The 16,103-nt window shown below is 36.6% G+C and overlaps 1 protein-coding gene and 1 long non-coding RNA gene across 2 annotated transcripts; both read left to right on the top strand.

The window, feature by feature from the left end:
- The first annotated feature begins 2,389 nt into the window (after nt 1-2,389).
- Nucleotides 2,390-12,166, top strand: LOC122335099 (cilia- and flagella-associated protein 45-like). Its single transcript, XM_043232864.1, is given in 13 exon segments — nt 2,390-2,424; nt 2,536-2,591; nt 2,594-2,645; nt 3,487-3,631; nt 4,736-4,906; nt 5,140-5,251; nt 5,254-5,317; nt 5,401-5,530; nt 5,626-5,772; nt 8,230-8,343; nt 8,533-8,726; nt 10,081-10,305; nt 10,752-12,166. Coding segments are annotated over 13 exon segments (1,521 nt in total). The 3' UTR covers nt 10,828-12,166.
- Nucleotides 12,167-14,520: 2,354 nt separating this feature from the next.
- LOC122335101 lies at nt 14,521-15,844 on the top strand. Its single transcript, XR_006248921.1, has 3 exons — nt 14,521-14,731; nt 14,841-14,988; nt 15,822-15,844. It is a non-coding gene; the product is annotated as an uncharacterized LOC122335101 (long non-coding RNA).
- Nucleotides 15,845-16,103: the final 259 nt, after the last annotated feature.

The raw sequence follows: 16,103 nt of genomic DNA, 5'->3' as shown, positions 1-16,103 counted from the left end.
AGGAGAAACCCAAGACACAGGAAATACAGGTCATAAGTTATTCTGTTTTCATATAACAGCTGTATATTGCTGTAGATGTGGTGGAAATGTTTGTTTATTGTGGGTGAAAACATTTTAATTAAAATTTCTCTAATCTGATTTTGCCCTCTTACAGACCTCTCATAAAATAGACCCGTTATTTAAACTTGTTGACATTTCAATAATGACTGGCTTTTGAATAAGGTGTTTTTATTCAACTTCAAAAAGTAAAAGCACTTACAGAAACTAAAGCTGACGTCACGCCGCGTGAAAAGTTTCTGGGAAACTTTGTTTATCCGCCCAACGAAAGCAACTTTCATCATCGTTCTGAGAGAACTCCAATGCAATGCCTTGTTTCGTCTTATGTCTAAAAACCCCGCAGGTCGGAGAGATGAGTAACATGCTGGGTGATTTTTTTTTTTTTTTTTTTTTGTTGGATTGGATTGGTGCAATGCCAAGAAATTGCTGCGTTGCGTTCTGTGTCTCCAAATTAAACAACAACAAAAACACAATCTGAGCAGGTAGCCCACAACATCATAACTTCAACAGAAGTTATGGACATACAACTTATGAAACATGTCCAGCTTAATATTCATATTTATATGCACTAAACATACTACTTTAATGAGAGTAATAACATGTTTAAACTATGATTATCGTAGTAAAAATGTATATTATCACGGTTTACCTATAGTAAATGTGGTTGCATAATCGTAAGTGATGTTTTCATTACATTATTTTTTTTTATTTCGCGCCTATAGGCAACGTTTAGCACCACATAAATGATGTGCATGTCAAGGTATATCAGTGGACCTTTTAATGTTACCTATGTTCTGACAATGTTAAAATTGTTTTTAATATGTGACAGATTTTTACTCTAGTCTTAATCACTTAATTAAGATTAAGCAAAACAAAAAAACGAAGTTTCCCTTCACAATAGGCTTGTGGTAAGCAGTCACTTGCCTGAAAACGTTTTAATAACGTATAATATAAAACCGTGAGACAAGAAATAATATAATAATATATATTTGCAACAACTTATGTGCTGAATGCTGCACGCACGCGCAGTGTTGGTTTAGATAGTCCTACAATCGCTCGGCGAATGCACTGAGTAATGCCATACACCCTTAAAAGAGCACACTTTAAAGGGCTCTGTCTTTCAATGGGAGTAGGACACTTCGGTTTGGAATTCGCCCACTATTCACTGGCTGTAACCCTAGTAACTACGTCTCTATGGAAACGTCCACAACAAAACACTGCTGTAGTAACTGTGGTCAATACTCGTGTTACTTTCCATTATTTGAAGCGGTTCCTAAACACCGTTTTTAACAGTATTTATATCCCAGTCATAACGTCTGCCAGCTTTTTCACTAAAGCTCAAACAAAATGGTAAGTGCTTTTAAAAAGAAAACTAAATTATGGTCAGAAAAAATTGTTCGCTTTGCAATTTGCATTTTGGTTCAGGGTTTTGAACCGAGCACCTATTTGAACTGCTAAAGCCATCGCGGTAAAGTTTCCTGCAGTCGTGAACCAGTGCTGTCCTTGTAATAAAATGTTCTGGCCTTGTTATTTACTTAATATACAGGGTTGAAGTTGACGCGTGCTTGTCCTTCGTACAGGTAGACTAAATATTTTCCTGTTTAAAGAGGTTGCATAAATGCATTCAGACTGTAAATTGTAAACGCTATAAGAATGTTTCAATTTCTTAACATATATAAATACAACAATCATACTTTTAAATATAAAACCAAACGTCCAGTAGGTGGCGGCAAGTCACTGTCTTAGTGAGTGAATAAAAAAATCTATATTATCTATGCTATTTTGGGAAAATATGGTGGACAGTTTGCACAATCATTGACTCACCTGATTCGTTCAAAAACCGCTGTGTGTTGCTCTTAGATGCGAGACTGTTCCGAGGTGACTTTGCTATAACGTTAGCGGTCAATAATGTCTCTAAAATGTAGGCTTAAGTCATATAAACTTGTTGAATGAACTACTGCTGTGTAAAATGGTCCGTGATGCTGCGTTTAGATTCTGCTTACGTCATATGTTGTATTTGAATATTCATTCTTTTCTACCGCAGTATATTTTCTGCAGCATATTTTATGGCTTTTGAATAAAAAAAAAAACAACTGTTTAACTGCTAGAACTAACTGTTGTTACTATAGTTCTCCTCAAGGTTAGTAAAACCAGTCACATGGGGACTCATCGTTCATGAGAATTCAGTCATACAGCTTCTTACTAGTTGTTCTTAAGATCATAAAGGAGTCATTAATGTTTTTCAGCCTCAAAGCGCCACGTCTTCATGTGGAAAGCAGTCGGGCAGCAGTGCTTTCACTCGGCGCTTATCGCACACGAGCCCTTACCTCTCATGTGGACGAGACCCTCTTTGGGACACCAAATCAGGTAGAAATGCGTCTACTGAATAAACAATGGATATTGTCTTGGACACAGAATGAAAATAAACAGGCAGACTGAAACGTCTTTTGTCTCAGCATTCTGCTGGTGATATGAAAGACGACGCAGAAGGCGAAGCGTGAGACTGAGGACGCGCTCTGCTCCTGCACCGAAGAGCCACATTTAGAGACCGTGCGCATCATCACTAAAGACCTCATCAGGGATCTCAGGCAAGAAGAAGCAAAGGGTTTTTGCAAAGTTGTTACATGCAGTTGTCCTTACTCGGGTATTTGCATTACCTGTTCAGACACCTGTTCAAAACATAGTTTTTTAAAATTGGTAACAAATTAGAAAAGTACGTTATTGTATGTTTTAGTTATCATTTTTATTATTGTAATATAGCCTGCCTTGAAGAAGTCTAGTTATATGTTTGTCAGCATACACAGCAATGAAAACACTCTTCAATGAGGAAGAATAAAAATCATGGCACAAGCATAGATGTATGCTCTCACACCAATCACCAGCTCCAACCTTGATCAAACTCGCCTACCTGTAACTTTCCAAAGATTCTGAAGACCTTGAATAGCTTGCCCAGGTGTGTTTGATTAGGATTGAGACTAAATTGTGGACCTAAAGGGTCAGAGTTTAGAACATCAGCTCTAAAGTCTTAAACTCATCTTAAACACTTCCGTCCAAGTGGTTTTGCACTGAGATAAGAGATATGTCAGAGTTGGGAATGAGAGTCAACTTAAAAACTCAAACACCCCTGTTTAATATTACTTGGTATTGGTGTCAACTGATTCAGTTATTAAAACAATATTGAGCAGTGTTCAGGAACGTGGAATATATATGTGGCCAATATTTTTGACATGCGATTTGCATCAGATGAGTTTTTGATGTCAGTTTGATTTGCACATTTGACCTTTTTATATTAAATGTCAAACTGATGTCTTTTTGTTAACATAAGTTGCCTACTGGCAGGTAAGTGAAAAATTGTATCTATGTCTGTCATGTTTTGAGTTGTCACTATTTGATCTATTTTTAAGTTCATTGTTTGATTGTTCAACCTAGAATCCCAAAAGAGGACCCATCTGGGCAATCTGTCATCCTGTCTTTGGCTGAATTCAGGCGAATCAAGGTAGAGTCTCATGTTCCTAGTGTGGAGGAGAAGGCAGCTGCACTCCAGACCCAACGCCAAGCCCGTGAAGAAGCAATGGTGAGTCATCATATGCTTAAACCCCAAATGAATGCGAGTGGTTTTAATGTTGTGGCTAAACCGTATTTAAAATATGGTATTTTAAAATATATTGTGTTCAACAGTTATTAAAAATATTCCTACCACAGTTTGCTATCGGGAAATACTCCATTCAGAATTGGTCTTACAGATCATTTTGTCATGAGGTGCTTTGCTTTATTTTAATTCCTCCATCTATTTCCAAGTAAGTGGTCAATTCTCCAAATGGATCACATTTAACACATGTAATCATTCTTTATAAATGTGACCTCATGCTTCATTTAATTTGTAACGTTATTCCTTTTTAACATTATTTCATTTGTTTAAAAACACAAAATCGTTATTACATGTCATTTAAGGGGCTAGAACAACCAAGATCTTTTTTTATTTTTATTTTTACAATTTCTAGAATTATTTGTTAATACATAGTTATGTTTTTATTAAAGTTCAGGTGGAGCTCATTTAGATAATCAACTTAATTAGCACAATATAAAACTTAATTTTTATTTTTTTAGCTAAAAATGAAAAGTAAATGGACACTATATATATTAAATAGAACAAATAAACAAATTGCAAACAATAGCACAAAAAAACAAAAATAAGTGAAATGATTAAAAATAAAACTACACATTTTTTCATCTAAAGTATTGGGGGTTTTTGTGGTCGGTCTAACAGTAGTATTTGGGTCAAATAATGAATACTGGGTAGTTTTCATTCTATGAACAAATACAGATTAATTCTTACAATTAAAGTTAGTCTTTCAAAAGCTGAGTGATTTGCCTTATGTTGTTTTTAAACTTTTCCCCTGACTTCTTTGCTTAGTTTATTCTCTTTCGCTTTTATTCTTTTGCACTGACTTGGACATGACCCTGACATCATAAACATATGTATTAAACTGAATGGGAAGAAATGTGTATGCGAAGTTCGATTACGGTAACGTTTTGAAAGAGTTACTGTGGATTAAAATTGAATTTGCCTATTATGTGTTATGAAAAGGATACCAAAAACTGTCTGTGTGTATGGCCCTAACGTTTTTCATCAAGCATGGCTGTTTTCTTCAAGATAAGTACATCTAGTTGTTGTCAGGATGCTGCAGAGCAGAGAAAAGCACAGATGCGTCAGGCGGACCTGTCTCGGCAAAAGAATCAGAACCTTAGTGAGCTTGAAGCAGAGGCAAGGGACCGGGCTCAATACCTGTTGGAACGGGCGAACGCCCTAAGAATGGAACAAGAGGACGAAGTCAAGAAGCTTAATGAGGTATATAGGACCGCAATCAAAAGGCAAACCATAGCTGTGTCTTATTTGAAGGCTGTGACTTCTAAAAAGTTGCATTTGTTGGCCACACGCATCGAGACTGTCAAGTCATGTTTATGAACCCTTTCAATGACCTATAAGACCAATAAATGCGACCTCTGAAGTACACAGCCTTGGAATTGAGATGCAGTGTACGACCCACTTAACACTGTAACGTTGCCTTTGTACTCTTGCAGTTAATTCAGCAAGTGCAGTGCCATGTTGTCCGAGATGCACAAATTCAGGAGAAGAAACAGAACCGTGCAGAGTGGCAGGAGGAGGAGAAAAGACTGGATGCCATGATGGAAGTGGGCGTCGCCGGGCCTTAGAAACCCAGGAACAAATTGAACAGCTACAAAAGCAGCAAAGGATTGAGTACGGATGTCCACTATCTGTATTCTGTATACTCTAAATATAATGCTCTATTCTCTGTGGTTGATGGGTGGGTGTTTTTAAAGTGGGAAGATGTGTATCCTGGATCAGATCCAGATGCGTCTGGAGGAGAAAATGCTACAGGAGGAGTTGAAGGAACAGGAGGGTCAGCAATTGCTGGAAAACATGGAGAGGATGCAGATGGAGGAGCTCAAGGTTAATGCAATAAATATCTAGATCAGCTGAAATGATAATGTCTACAAACTCGCATAGATGAGTATGAGTTCATCTTTGTGTGGAATTTATTGCAGGCCATTGAAAGAAAGCAGGAGGAGCAGAAGAATTTGCTTCAAGAGATTCAGAAGATAAATGAGGAGAATTTGCTCGCTAAAGAGCAGAAAAATGAAGAGGAGAGATTAGCAGATCTGCGAGCTGTAGAGTATACACGTAAGAAATTGGTAAGAAAAGTCTTTAAATGTTTTTCCCCTATATTGCTTCTTTCATCAACTGCAACTTTTTTATTATAAATTTCTTTAAAAAACAAACAACATACTGTTCTATGTATAAAATATGAAATAAAGATAACAAACATGGAAAAAATAAATTTGGAACACAAAGCAAACACGTTTTACACTCGAATGTATAATTTGTGTGTGAGGTTGTTGAGTGTCCATATCGGGAATATAATTACACTGTGTGTGTGTATATATAGTAATCCAGTAGCAAACTGTGGTTTTCACCTAACGTGGTGTTTTGACTTGTGGTGGAGTAAACCTACTGACTTCACTGTAAAAAATCAAAACAAACAAAAACAAAAGAGTTTACTCAACCCACTGTCTTTCTAAGACAACTTACAAGACTGAGATTTCCAGAAAATGGACATGAGTGGTTTTACATCACAGTACAACAAAAACTAAGAAAAACAACAAGTTTAAATGAAATTAGCAGTAACTGCATAATTTATTAATGCTGCAATGCATGCTGGGAACTCAAAGCTTGAACATTTCAAAATGAAATTCTTTTAGACAACTGTGTTTGTGGGGGTAATGTTGTTGGTCTGACAAGGGTTTTTGTGTAGTTTAAAGAAAATTTTTTTTTTTTTTTTTTCTCATTTGAAGTTTCAGAAGGGTGCTGACAAATGTCCTGTACGAGACTTTCTACCAACGTAAACTCCACAGTCAAGCTCCACAGCAGACTCGAAGCAGCATCGCTAGAATAGAAAGAAATTTCTTAAAATACATGATCATATTTTTAGTAAACATACAAAGTCACAATCAGTGTACCATTTTTAAAAAGTGGTTTTGCTATGGTTAGAGCAGCAGCAAGTGTGTAAGGCCGCAACCAGGTACATTGTACACAAATTAAAGAAATAGTTCGCACAAAAAAAATGAAAATTACGACAGGTGTATATGACTGTCTTTTTATACAAACTTTTTTTTTTTTTTTTTTTTAATCATGGCTCTTCCAAGCTTGATAAACGTAAAGAAGAGGGTGGAAAAAAATAGGGGTTTTCATCAAGTTTAAGATTTTCTATCAAATTAGAGAATTAAAGGCATTCTTTGAAGTAAGAACACACAGGGGTTGAGCAATGAAACAGAAACCACAATAATTCACTAGTGTGGTGTAGTGTCTCCTTTTGTGGCCAATACAGCATCAGTTCATCTTGGGAATGACAGATACTGATCTACCCCCATGCTCCACTCTGGGCTTCTCCACACTGTGGGGCTTCACCCTGGCACTGTTGAAACTGGCATTTGTTACTGGCACGAGTTACAAAAGGTTTGGCAATAGCAGCCCAGCCCTGTATACTGACCCTGTGGAGCTCCCGATGGACAGTTTTGGTGGAAACGAGAGTTGAGGTGCACATTTAATTGTGATAACAGTGAGTTGGGCAGCTGTGGTTTTGTTTTTGGTTTTTTTTGATCCAATCTGGATTAGCACCGGACATCCGTTTGTGACCGCTTCCTCTGAAGTCCAAAGTCACTTGTTGGATGTGGTTCATCCTTCTTGGTGGTATGCTGACATTACCCTACATACTGTGGCTGTTGATACATCAGAAAGACTTGCTGTCTGGGTCACAGATGCGCCAGCAAGACGTGCACCAACAATTTGCCCTCTGATATGTCACCCATAATGTTGTGTGCATTGCATTATTTTAAGCAAAACTGTGCTATTACTCTGCACATTTCACCAGTAAGAGCAGAGTGTAACAGTTTGATTAGCAATCAATAAAGATTGGCCACCAGGCTGCTGACATTTAGCCATGAAACCTCCAATTTTAAATTGACCAGTGTTTCAGTTTCAACTACATAAAAAGAACCAGTATGCAAATCTTCCCAAAAGGCAAATTTACAACCAAAAAATTGATTTGTAGTTTCAATTTGATCAATACAAAAGGAACAGCTGTTAGCAATAAAACCAAATTGTCATCAAAATTTTTTAATAGGACATACTCCATAGACTTCCTTTACTTTTGTTGTCACTGGAAAAATGTTAACTTAACTTCGTCTTTAGAGAAATATTGGAATATAAAATTTGTATTTGAAGAAAAGGGGGTATAAAAGGGGTACTTTAACAAAAACATACCTAATTACAGTGTTGGATAAAGAAATTTTAGTAATTAAATTCACCAAAAGCTGAGAAATATGAGGTGTTACATTTATTTTGAGCTAAATTACAAGACATTTGCTTCCTGTCATTTGCTTGCTATGCACATAAAATGGATAGAAATGCAGCTAGTGATGTTAGGTCTTAAGAGAAAGAGTCTTAACTGAGAAAGAGCAGCTCTTATAGTTAAAGTGGCAGCTAAATTACTTTAATAGATTTAATCGACTGTGAAGAATATGCCCTGTTTTTATGCATTTGGTTACCTTATACAAAATAACTTTTTTTTCCATTTATTTGATGAACTCCAGGAACGTGAGGCAGAATATGAAGCTGAGCAGATACGAATCAAGAAAGACAAAGAGAAAGAAGTGGCACGACTGAGAGCTCTTCAAGAAAGGGACAGAGACCATAAAGCTGAGCAGGTAAAATCTTACATCCTTCATTAAAAAAGCTTATAATAAAAAGTATCCTCTTGTATGCCCATGATGGTGTAATACAGTAACACGACAAATTTAATAAAGCATGAAGCTTCTTTGTTGGCTGATCATGTTGGGGGCAGAGAAATTTGTATTCTGGATTCAAATAAATGAGTTTTTTCTTTCAACTGTCAGGATGAGATCAGGGCACGGAGGAACCAAGAAGCGGCTGCAAGGGAATGGAGAAGAAAAGAAAAAGAACAGACTCGGAGAAAGCTGGAAGTGGAAGAGAAGCTGAAGGCTGCTCGTCTGGAGCAGGTCACTCACAAGGAGCACATGCTGTCCATTGAAGCTGGGCGAGAGAGAGCAGAGTTCGAGAGGGTCCTAAGGTACAAACGCCATCACAATATTAGCACGGCCATAGTCTGTGTCAGTAAAAAAGAAACACATGGACATAAACCTAACAATGCTGTTTTCATTCTGTTATCTCTTTAAAAAAGTTGCACTTGGGGGTTTTTTGTCACAAAGAGTAGAACAAAGGAAAAAGTTTAGACTAATAAAGAAAAGGGGCTAAGAAGTGCACTATATTAATTAGTGCTGTCAAGCGATTAGTCACAATCAAAATACGTTTTTGTTGACAATGTATATTTATTATTTATTATGTGTGTGTGTGTGTGTGTATATATATATATATATATATATATATATATATATATATATATATACACACACACACACATTGTATATATATTTCAGAAAAAATGTATGGTTATATATTAAATATTCATATTCTAAATATAATGTTTATTTTCTAAATATCTGCTGTCAGATATCTACATGTCAATTATCAATTATGAATTCAGTTATCAATTATGCTGTTTGTCAGACCCACATGGGTCTGTCATTTTTACAAATTATTAAGCAATCTAAAGGACACTTTAAGTGTCTAAGTATCGTAATTCCACCTCTTCTTCACTTCACGTGAGCTTCAAGGCATATCTCCTCAAGATTGAGAGTCAAGAGTCACAATGAAAAACTTGTTGAGGCAACACGTTAGAGACATTTGAGTAGGCCTGTTTTGTTAAAAAAATCGATAGCTGTAATACTTCTGTGCATAAGGAAGCCATTGAGCCACAAAAGAAAATTTGCGCGTAGATTAGGCTATTTTCCACTTATTAGACAGCCTAATCAACATTTTTTTGTATTTATAGCTCCTGAACCTTTTAAAGTGAAGATTTTTGTAACCACAGTTGTTAGCTTTGATTTGCGACCGCAGACTTTGCTTGCATACAGATTAATTTCCACTTAGTACCAGCCTTGGACAGCCTAGTAAGCTTATGGTTTTATTTTATTTTGCATCACTCACAGCTTTAATGTTTAAAATGGTTTTGAAAGATGTATGTAACCACAATCCGCTTTGATTAACTCGCAAAACCTAGTCTGCTGGCAGCAGCAAAGTCTCTGTCCGGAACTTTCTTATCAACCATCGACAGCATACTCCTCTATCTCCCTGCTCCCAAGTCATAAATCTTGTATCTGCGATAAAACATGACTGTTCAGTGCTTTGATACAATCTGTATTGTTAAAAGCTCTATATAAATAAAAGTGACTGGTTGATTGAAATAATGCGTATATGATGTAATTGTATTAATAAATTAAAATGAGTTCCCTTAAACTAAAAAAGAAAGAGCATAATGAACAAAGATAGCATTAATGATTGCATGCTGTATACTGCTTTTCCAGGGCACAGCAGGAGCTCATTGAGAAAGAACGAGAAAAAGAGGAGCAACAGCATCAAAAAATCCAAAGGCACGCCGAAGCAGTGAGGCAGCAGGTACGGGAGAGAGAGGTGCAGGCCGTCACCCAGCGCAGAGAGCTGTTCCGAGAGGGTGAGCGGCTGGAAGAAGAGGCACGCAACCGCAGAGCACGCCTGGACGAGATTAAAGAAAAGAAGCTGAGGGAACTCAAGTATGTTCTTACATTTATATATACATATTTTAAAATACATGAATTTCATTACAGTAGCTGCAAGAAATTCCATTGCATTCGGGGCTGTTTGCAATGGGCTTGCAAGTAATAACATTTCAAATAGCCAGAATACCTTTTAATGTCAAAATGGGTCATAATGTTTTAACCACTGCTTGAACTGCTTCGTGTAAAGAAGTTACATTTAGTATTTCAATCTGTGATTTCCAGCATGCTTTCCAAGATAAACAGAAAGCATGTGCTAGAAAAGAAGAGTGTGCTTTTTAATTCCAAAGACATTTAATATTGTGGGAGGGTGGAAAAAGAAACTTTTGGATAGTTGATAGGTGCATTGCTCACTCATACCCAGAGAGAGGTTTTTACTGCGGTCATGCAACGGTCACGTCAATCTTATAATCTTGAACACTTTTTTTTGCTTTTGACCGCAGGGCAGCTGGGCTCTCAGACAAGTACTACAAGGAAGTGGAGCGTAAGGTTCAACACCTTCCAGCTCTACTAAACTGAGAAATGGAAGAGATCGACATAAAGTACGTTTGTTGTCTGGCTTGACCCATGAACTCCCCACGTATATTTTGCCAGTGGATTTCTGGAAAAGATTGCATCAACATTTTAAAAGGATAAACAAAATACAAGTCAAGGCATGTATGGTTTGTGGTCTGTGGCTGACATAATAACTACTGTAACTCCAAGTATGCCAAAAGTGCACTGCTAAATCTTCTGACGAGATTGAAGGACAAACTAAAATAATTAAATACTTCTGTAATCAAATATGAGCTGTTTTGTAATATAAAAGAACGGATGACAGGTGCTTTAATCATCACATAATCAATGACCCTCTCAAGTTTTCCATGGTCACATGACATCAAATGAACGCTTACATGGCTCCTATAGTACAGGTAAAATACTAATCACTACATGCTTTAGTAGGCAGTTATTTTTCATTAAAGACATACTTTTAAGTAGACTTCAAATGCAAATGTAATACAATTAAACACTATTCTTTTGAACAGTGTAAATTAGTTCTAAGAGGTTCCTATTGTACTATGTATAATACCTTCTAGTTGCATTCCCACAGAAAAGGTTTATGAAAGCCTCGGATCACAAATGTAACTGCTGTACCTTTTAATGTACTTTCCTTTTATGGGGCCTTTAGTTAAATTGAGATAAAAATGGGTACAGCATGACATAATACATAAGTCATTATATACAGTAAATGAACAACAACCCTGACTGTAAACCTGACTGTCTGAATAGCAAAGACAAATGTTTTAACTGGGTTTTTCAATATATCAACCTGTCTGTATCACAAATGAATCCAGGCAGAGGTGGAGGGCGAAATCAAACATGAGTTGTAATCGAATAAAAGATGAACAACATGGAACACACAAGAACATGGAAAGATATAAAACTGGTAAAAGAGTCTCTTCTAATGACTAGTGAAACAGAAGATGTGTGTAAGCTGGGTAATAACTGAAATATTATCATGAAACACTGTTGACCCATCCCTCATACCTTAAACCACCCTAAACCTACCCATACCACCTAATCTTACCTGTATTTAACCTCGATAGCAGTAAGTGTTTTGTAATACAATATGAACACGGAGTAGTCAAGGCCACTTAATATGAAGTGGGACCATTGCAATTCTGTGTGTGTGTAAGTCTTGCTGTCTCTTCTTTAAACCCTACAGATAGTCACACCTACTGTTAAGCATTTTATACGAAATGCATTACAAAAATTTTTAATTTGAGCTCTATCTTCATATCTATCTTTAAATTAAAATGTGAATACTCACCACCCTGGGTCATATTACCATGAACAATAAAATTAAATGTGGTGACCATCGCATGTACCCTTTACTGACTTGTGAAAATGTCCTTTGTGGAAGTATTAAGGTGTTATTTTTTTTGGTGTTATTCCAGGTGTGGAAGTACAATACGGAAACTCATTGACTCATTTGTGGTTGAGAGAGTACTCTCTCCCAAGTGAGCAGGTGAGAGAGAGACATTTTGAAGGAATTTTCGTGATGGTAAATTCAAGGGTTGAGGGAGGTCTTACTCCAGTAGTATTAGTCTGGCTCTTTGTGACCAAGAGTCACAGATGTATATGTTGTGGCCTGTCCATGAGTCACTCCACATGGGCAGCAAAAAGAAGATTTAGCAGATGAGCAGGGCAGATCTGTGCATGTACTCTTTAAAGTCAAGAAAGTGTCATGTCTCTCAGCGTGCGCTTGATCAATGAGAAAGGCTGATTTTCAACTTTGAAATTGGAGGTTGGAAATATTGGGGGTACTTTGAGTAAATTACAAACACACATGGGAGACACAATGTAGGTGGAATTAACTCAAATTTACTCAAAAAGCATGCATAAAACAAAGTACAATGCAAGAGACACAATAAGACAGTTAAAATCATACAGACGTTTATTTGTACTGTAATGTAAAAAGCTCATCTTTTTAACATTTGTTGATTGCCACCATTCTTAAGGTTAGCGTGTCTAGTTTTAAGGCTCTGCTCTGCACATTTTGCACAACCCAATTCAGGGCTGTATCCGCTATGGTTTCGGATGACATTTAAAATGGCTACCCCCCCCCAAAAAGTGTCTTAATCAAGGGCATAGGGGGCGATTTTTGATACAGATGAGTGGAATCAGGTGTGATAGACAAGGTTTAAAAAACCTCTTTCAACCTCCTTGAATCATTTACAACATCCTGACTAGGCAATGTACTGTTTGGTTTGGCAGGACAAGTTAGGACAAGTCCTTTAGCACAGCTGAGAAATACAAAATATCTTCCACATGTCTGAAAAGGTCTTGCACAGATCAATGCTGACTAATTTCCTGGCATAAATTCTGCAGCATTCTGCTGGGGAGCACCAGGATGAACAAAAACCTCTAACCACAGGATTCTGAATAAACGTAACATTTTGAATGATCGTATAACTTCCCACACAGTAGTCACACACAGAACCAGGACACTTTCTGTAACATTGGATTTTTTTTTTTTTCTTCTGATGCTGCTAACCATTATGTGTAAAAAGTGGAAGAAAAATTCCTTTCTGTTCCACTTATGTTATTGATTGTCTTAGAATTTGGGCCTGGAGGAAATTGTACATGACCAAAGGCAATATAGGACTTTATCTCAAGGTAAAGGAAAATAGCTGCCCAGATGGTACGTCTGCAAGCATCTGCTGTCTAAAAACATCTTCAGGTCTAAAAGGAAACGTCCCATAGATGTATTGCAGATGAGCAAACACCTAAATATAAAACGATAAATGATATTCAGGGTCATTTGTACTTTATATCTAGGGACGAAGGGGCCACAAGAATTATATATGATATGATATGAAGTGCTTTCAAGTTTCTGTCCTGTATGCTGTTATGCATTTTTAACCTTGAGTAACACTAAGTGCTAAAAAAACAACAACCTCACACTCTGTTGCAAATTCTGTTTCTGTGATTGTTTGAGAGTAGACTCTTTCAAAGACTTTATTGGGTTTGTTTCAAATTGGCAACAGCAATGCGTTTTACTACAGGAATGTGTTTTACTATGTGATTTATATTTAAATAGTGTACTTTTTGTATTGTATTAGATTTTATTTAGTTTATATAGCTTGCACTCGATCACAGCTCTCTTTACTTTCATGAAAAACATACATTCAGTAAACTTTTTTTATTATTATGCATACAAACAGAGGTGTCATTAAAAGCACAACACTTTGTATACAATATTTAAAATATATCAACAATGTAGCAATGGCACCAGAACATTTACAGAAAAAAATAATTAAAACAGAGAATTTATTAGACAGAAATATTTTTACATCAGTTTAACTACAAATTAAAATCATTACATATTTAAGTAGTTTTTCTTGCTTGCTTTTTCTATTGAGGATGAATAGTATGAGGATACATTTTTAATTCTTTCAAAAATAAAAAAAAGATTATGTAAAGATTTCTAAGCAAATGAATTTTTGCAGGATCTTCTCCTACATCTTAACCATGTAACTTTATCACACGCCTACAAATTGTATGCCTTTAACTTCTAACTATTTAATATAAAATTTAAAACCCCATTCATAAGACGATTTTTCAACATTTTCCATAGCACATGGCATTATCCTTACAATAATATCCACGTCCCTACCTCATATCCACTATCCTCTGCAAACAGGGATAGACATTTTAAGTAAATATCCAAGAGATGGCGCTGAAGATTTGACACTATTGAAAAACGTGCGCTCCTTAAACGTGTCCCCCGAAACATAAACTGCGAATCGATCGGTGGTTCCTATGAGCTCTGAGGAAAAGTGCTTTATAAACATGTCAGCGTATTCAAGATTGCATTGAAGGTGCATTTTTATTTTCTGTAGAGTATGAATGCACACTCAAATATCGCGTGAGCACACAGGTGAACTCGCATCGCCCTGCGTCCTGCTTTCCTGCTGGTTTGTGCGTTGTCCTCTTTTTTAGCTTAGCGCAATTTTTGCTAGCTGTGTGTTATTTGTTTCCCGGCGTAGCTATCGACCTACAAACCACTGGTCGGACAGCGATGGATTCCCTGAACTTTGAGTCCGAGATGGAAGCGGATGGACAGGGCAGTTATTCGCTGTTTCCGGCGCTGGACAGCATGAGCAGCCTGACTGGAGCCGCCGAGAGTCTAGATGCGTGAGTTTGTTGGGCAGAGGATAAAAACCTAATCATGAAAAAATAACTTTCACTTCTTTAGTATAGGCGCCAGGAAAGCTGAAAACATCCAAAAGGAAAGTCCCTTGGTGTTTTTGGCCACGTTCTACCATTACACGTATTACAGTCCCATAAAACGTAACTTTCTGTGGTAAAATAATGAAATAGAAAAATATCACGGTGGTGCCACTGCAGATATGAATTTATCACACAAAGATAGCTGATTAGCTTTTTTGTTAATACCCGTCACAAAAATGTAGAAATCAGTCGGTGGTACGGTTATATCACCGAATAATTGCATTTGAGTGGAATATCATCAATATCAAACAAAAATAGTTAGCTTTCCCCATACATCATGTACAAGTTAAAGGCTGGGAATACTCAGAAATAATGCACTTTTATGTATTTATATTTTGCAGTCACACATTTGTAATGGTTTTGTGAAGTAAATGTAAATCTAATGTCAAAATACCACAGCAAAAAATGATATTCACATTATAATCAGTGATTGACACGTGCTGTAGTACGTCAGCACATTAAAATCAGTGTAATTCTTTTAAAGAATGCCAAAAAGATTATTAAAACAGAGAATCTGCACAAAACCTTAAATTGTCAACACAGTCACTTTCAAGTTGTTTTAAAGCCTATATTAGTTTTCTTCATTACAAGTGCACATTTAATAGAATTAAATGCACTTCTGTTTTTTCACAAGTGGCGTAATCGTTGAACTGTATGATTGCACATTTATATAATATATATATATATATATATATATATATATATTATATATATATATATACTGCTGCTTTTTTCAGCGAGACCCCCAGTGAGGTAGCAGCAGAAAACCGGAATCTCACTTGGCTCGATGCTGCTCAGGTGAAGAGCTCCCTCAAAATAACGCTGTTGTTATATCGCATGCATTTTTTGTGATCAGATCAATGACTTTTCTGATTGTTTAAGATTGTTCTTGAAGAAGCTGGGCGGCCCATGCACATCAAAGAGATCAAGCAGCGGATCATTGATCGCGGACTGGTGCAGTCAAAGTAACAAAATAATCTAAATTTTCCTTCGGTTTATATTTCGAAATGACAACGGCG

The sequence above is a fragment of the Puntigrus tetrazona genome, unplaced genomic scaffold, assembly GCF_018831695.1.
Source record: "Puntigrus tetrazona isolate hp1 unplaced genomic scaffold, ASM1883169v1 S000000716, whole genome shotgun sequence".
Taxonomy (NCBI): domain Eukaryota; kingdom Metazoa; phylum Chordata; class Actinopteri; order Cypriniformes; family Cyprinidae; genus Puntigrus; species Puntigrus tetrazona.
Note: the sequence above shows the minus strand (reverse complement) of the source record. Positions and strands in the feature narration are given on the sequence as shown.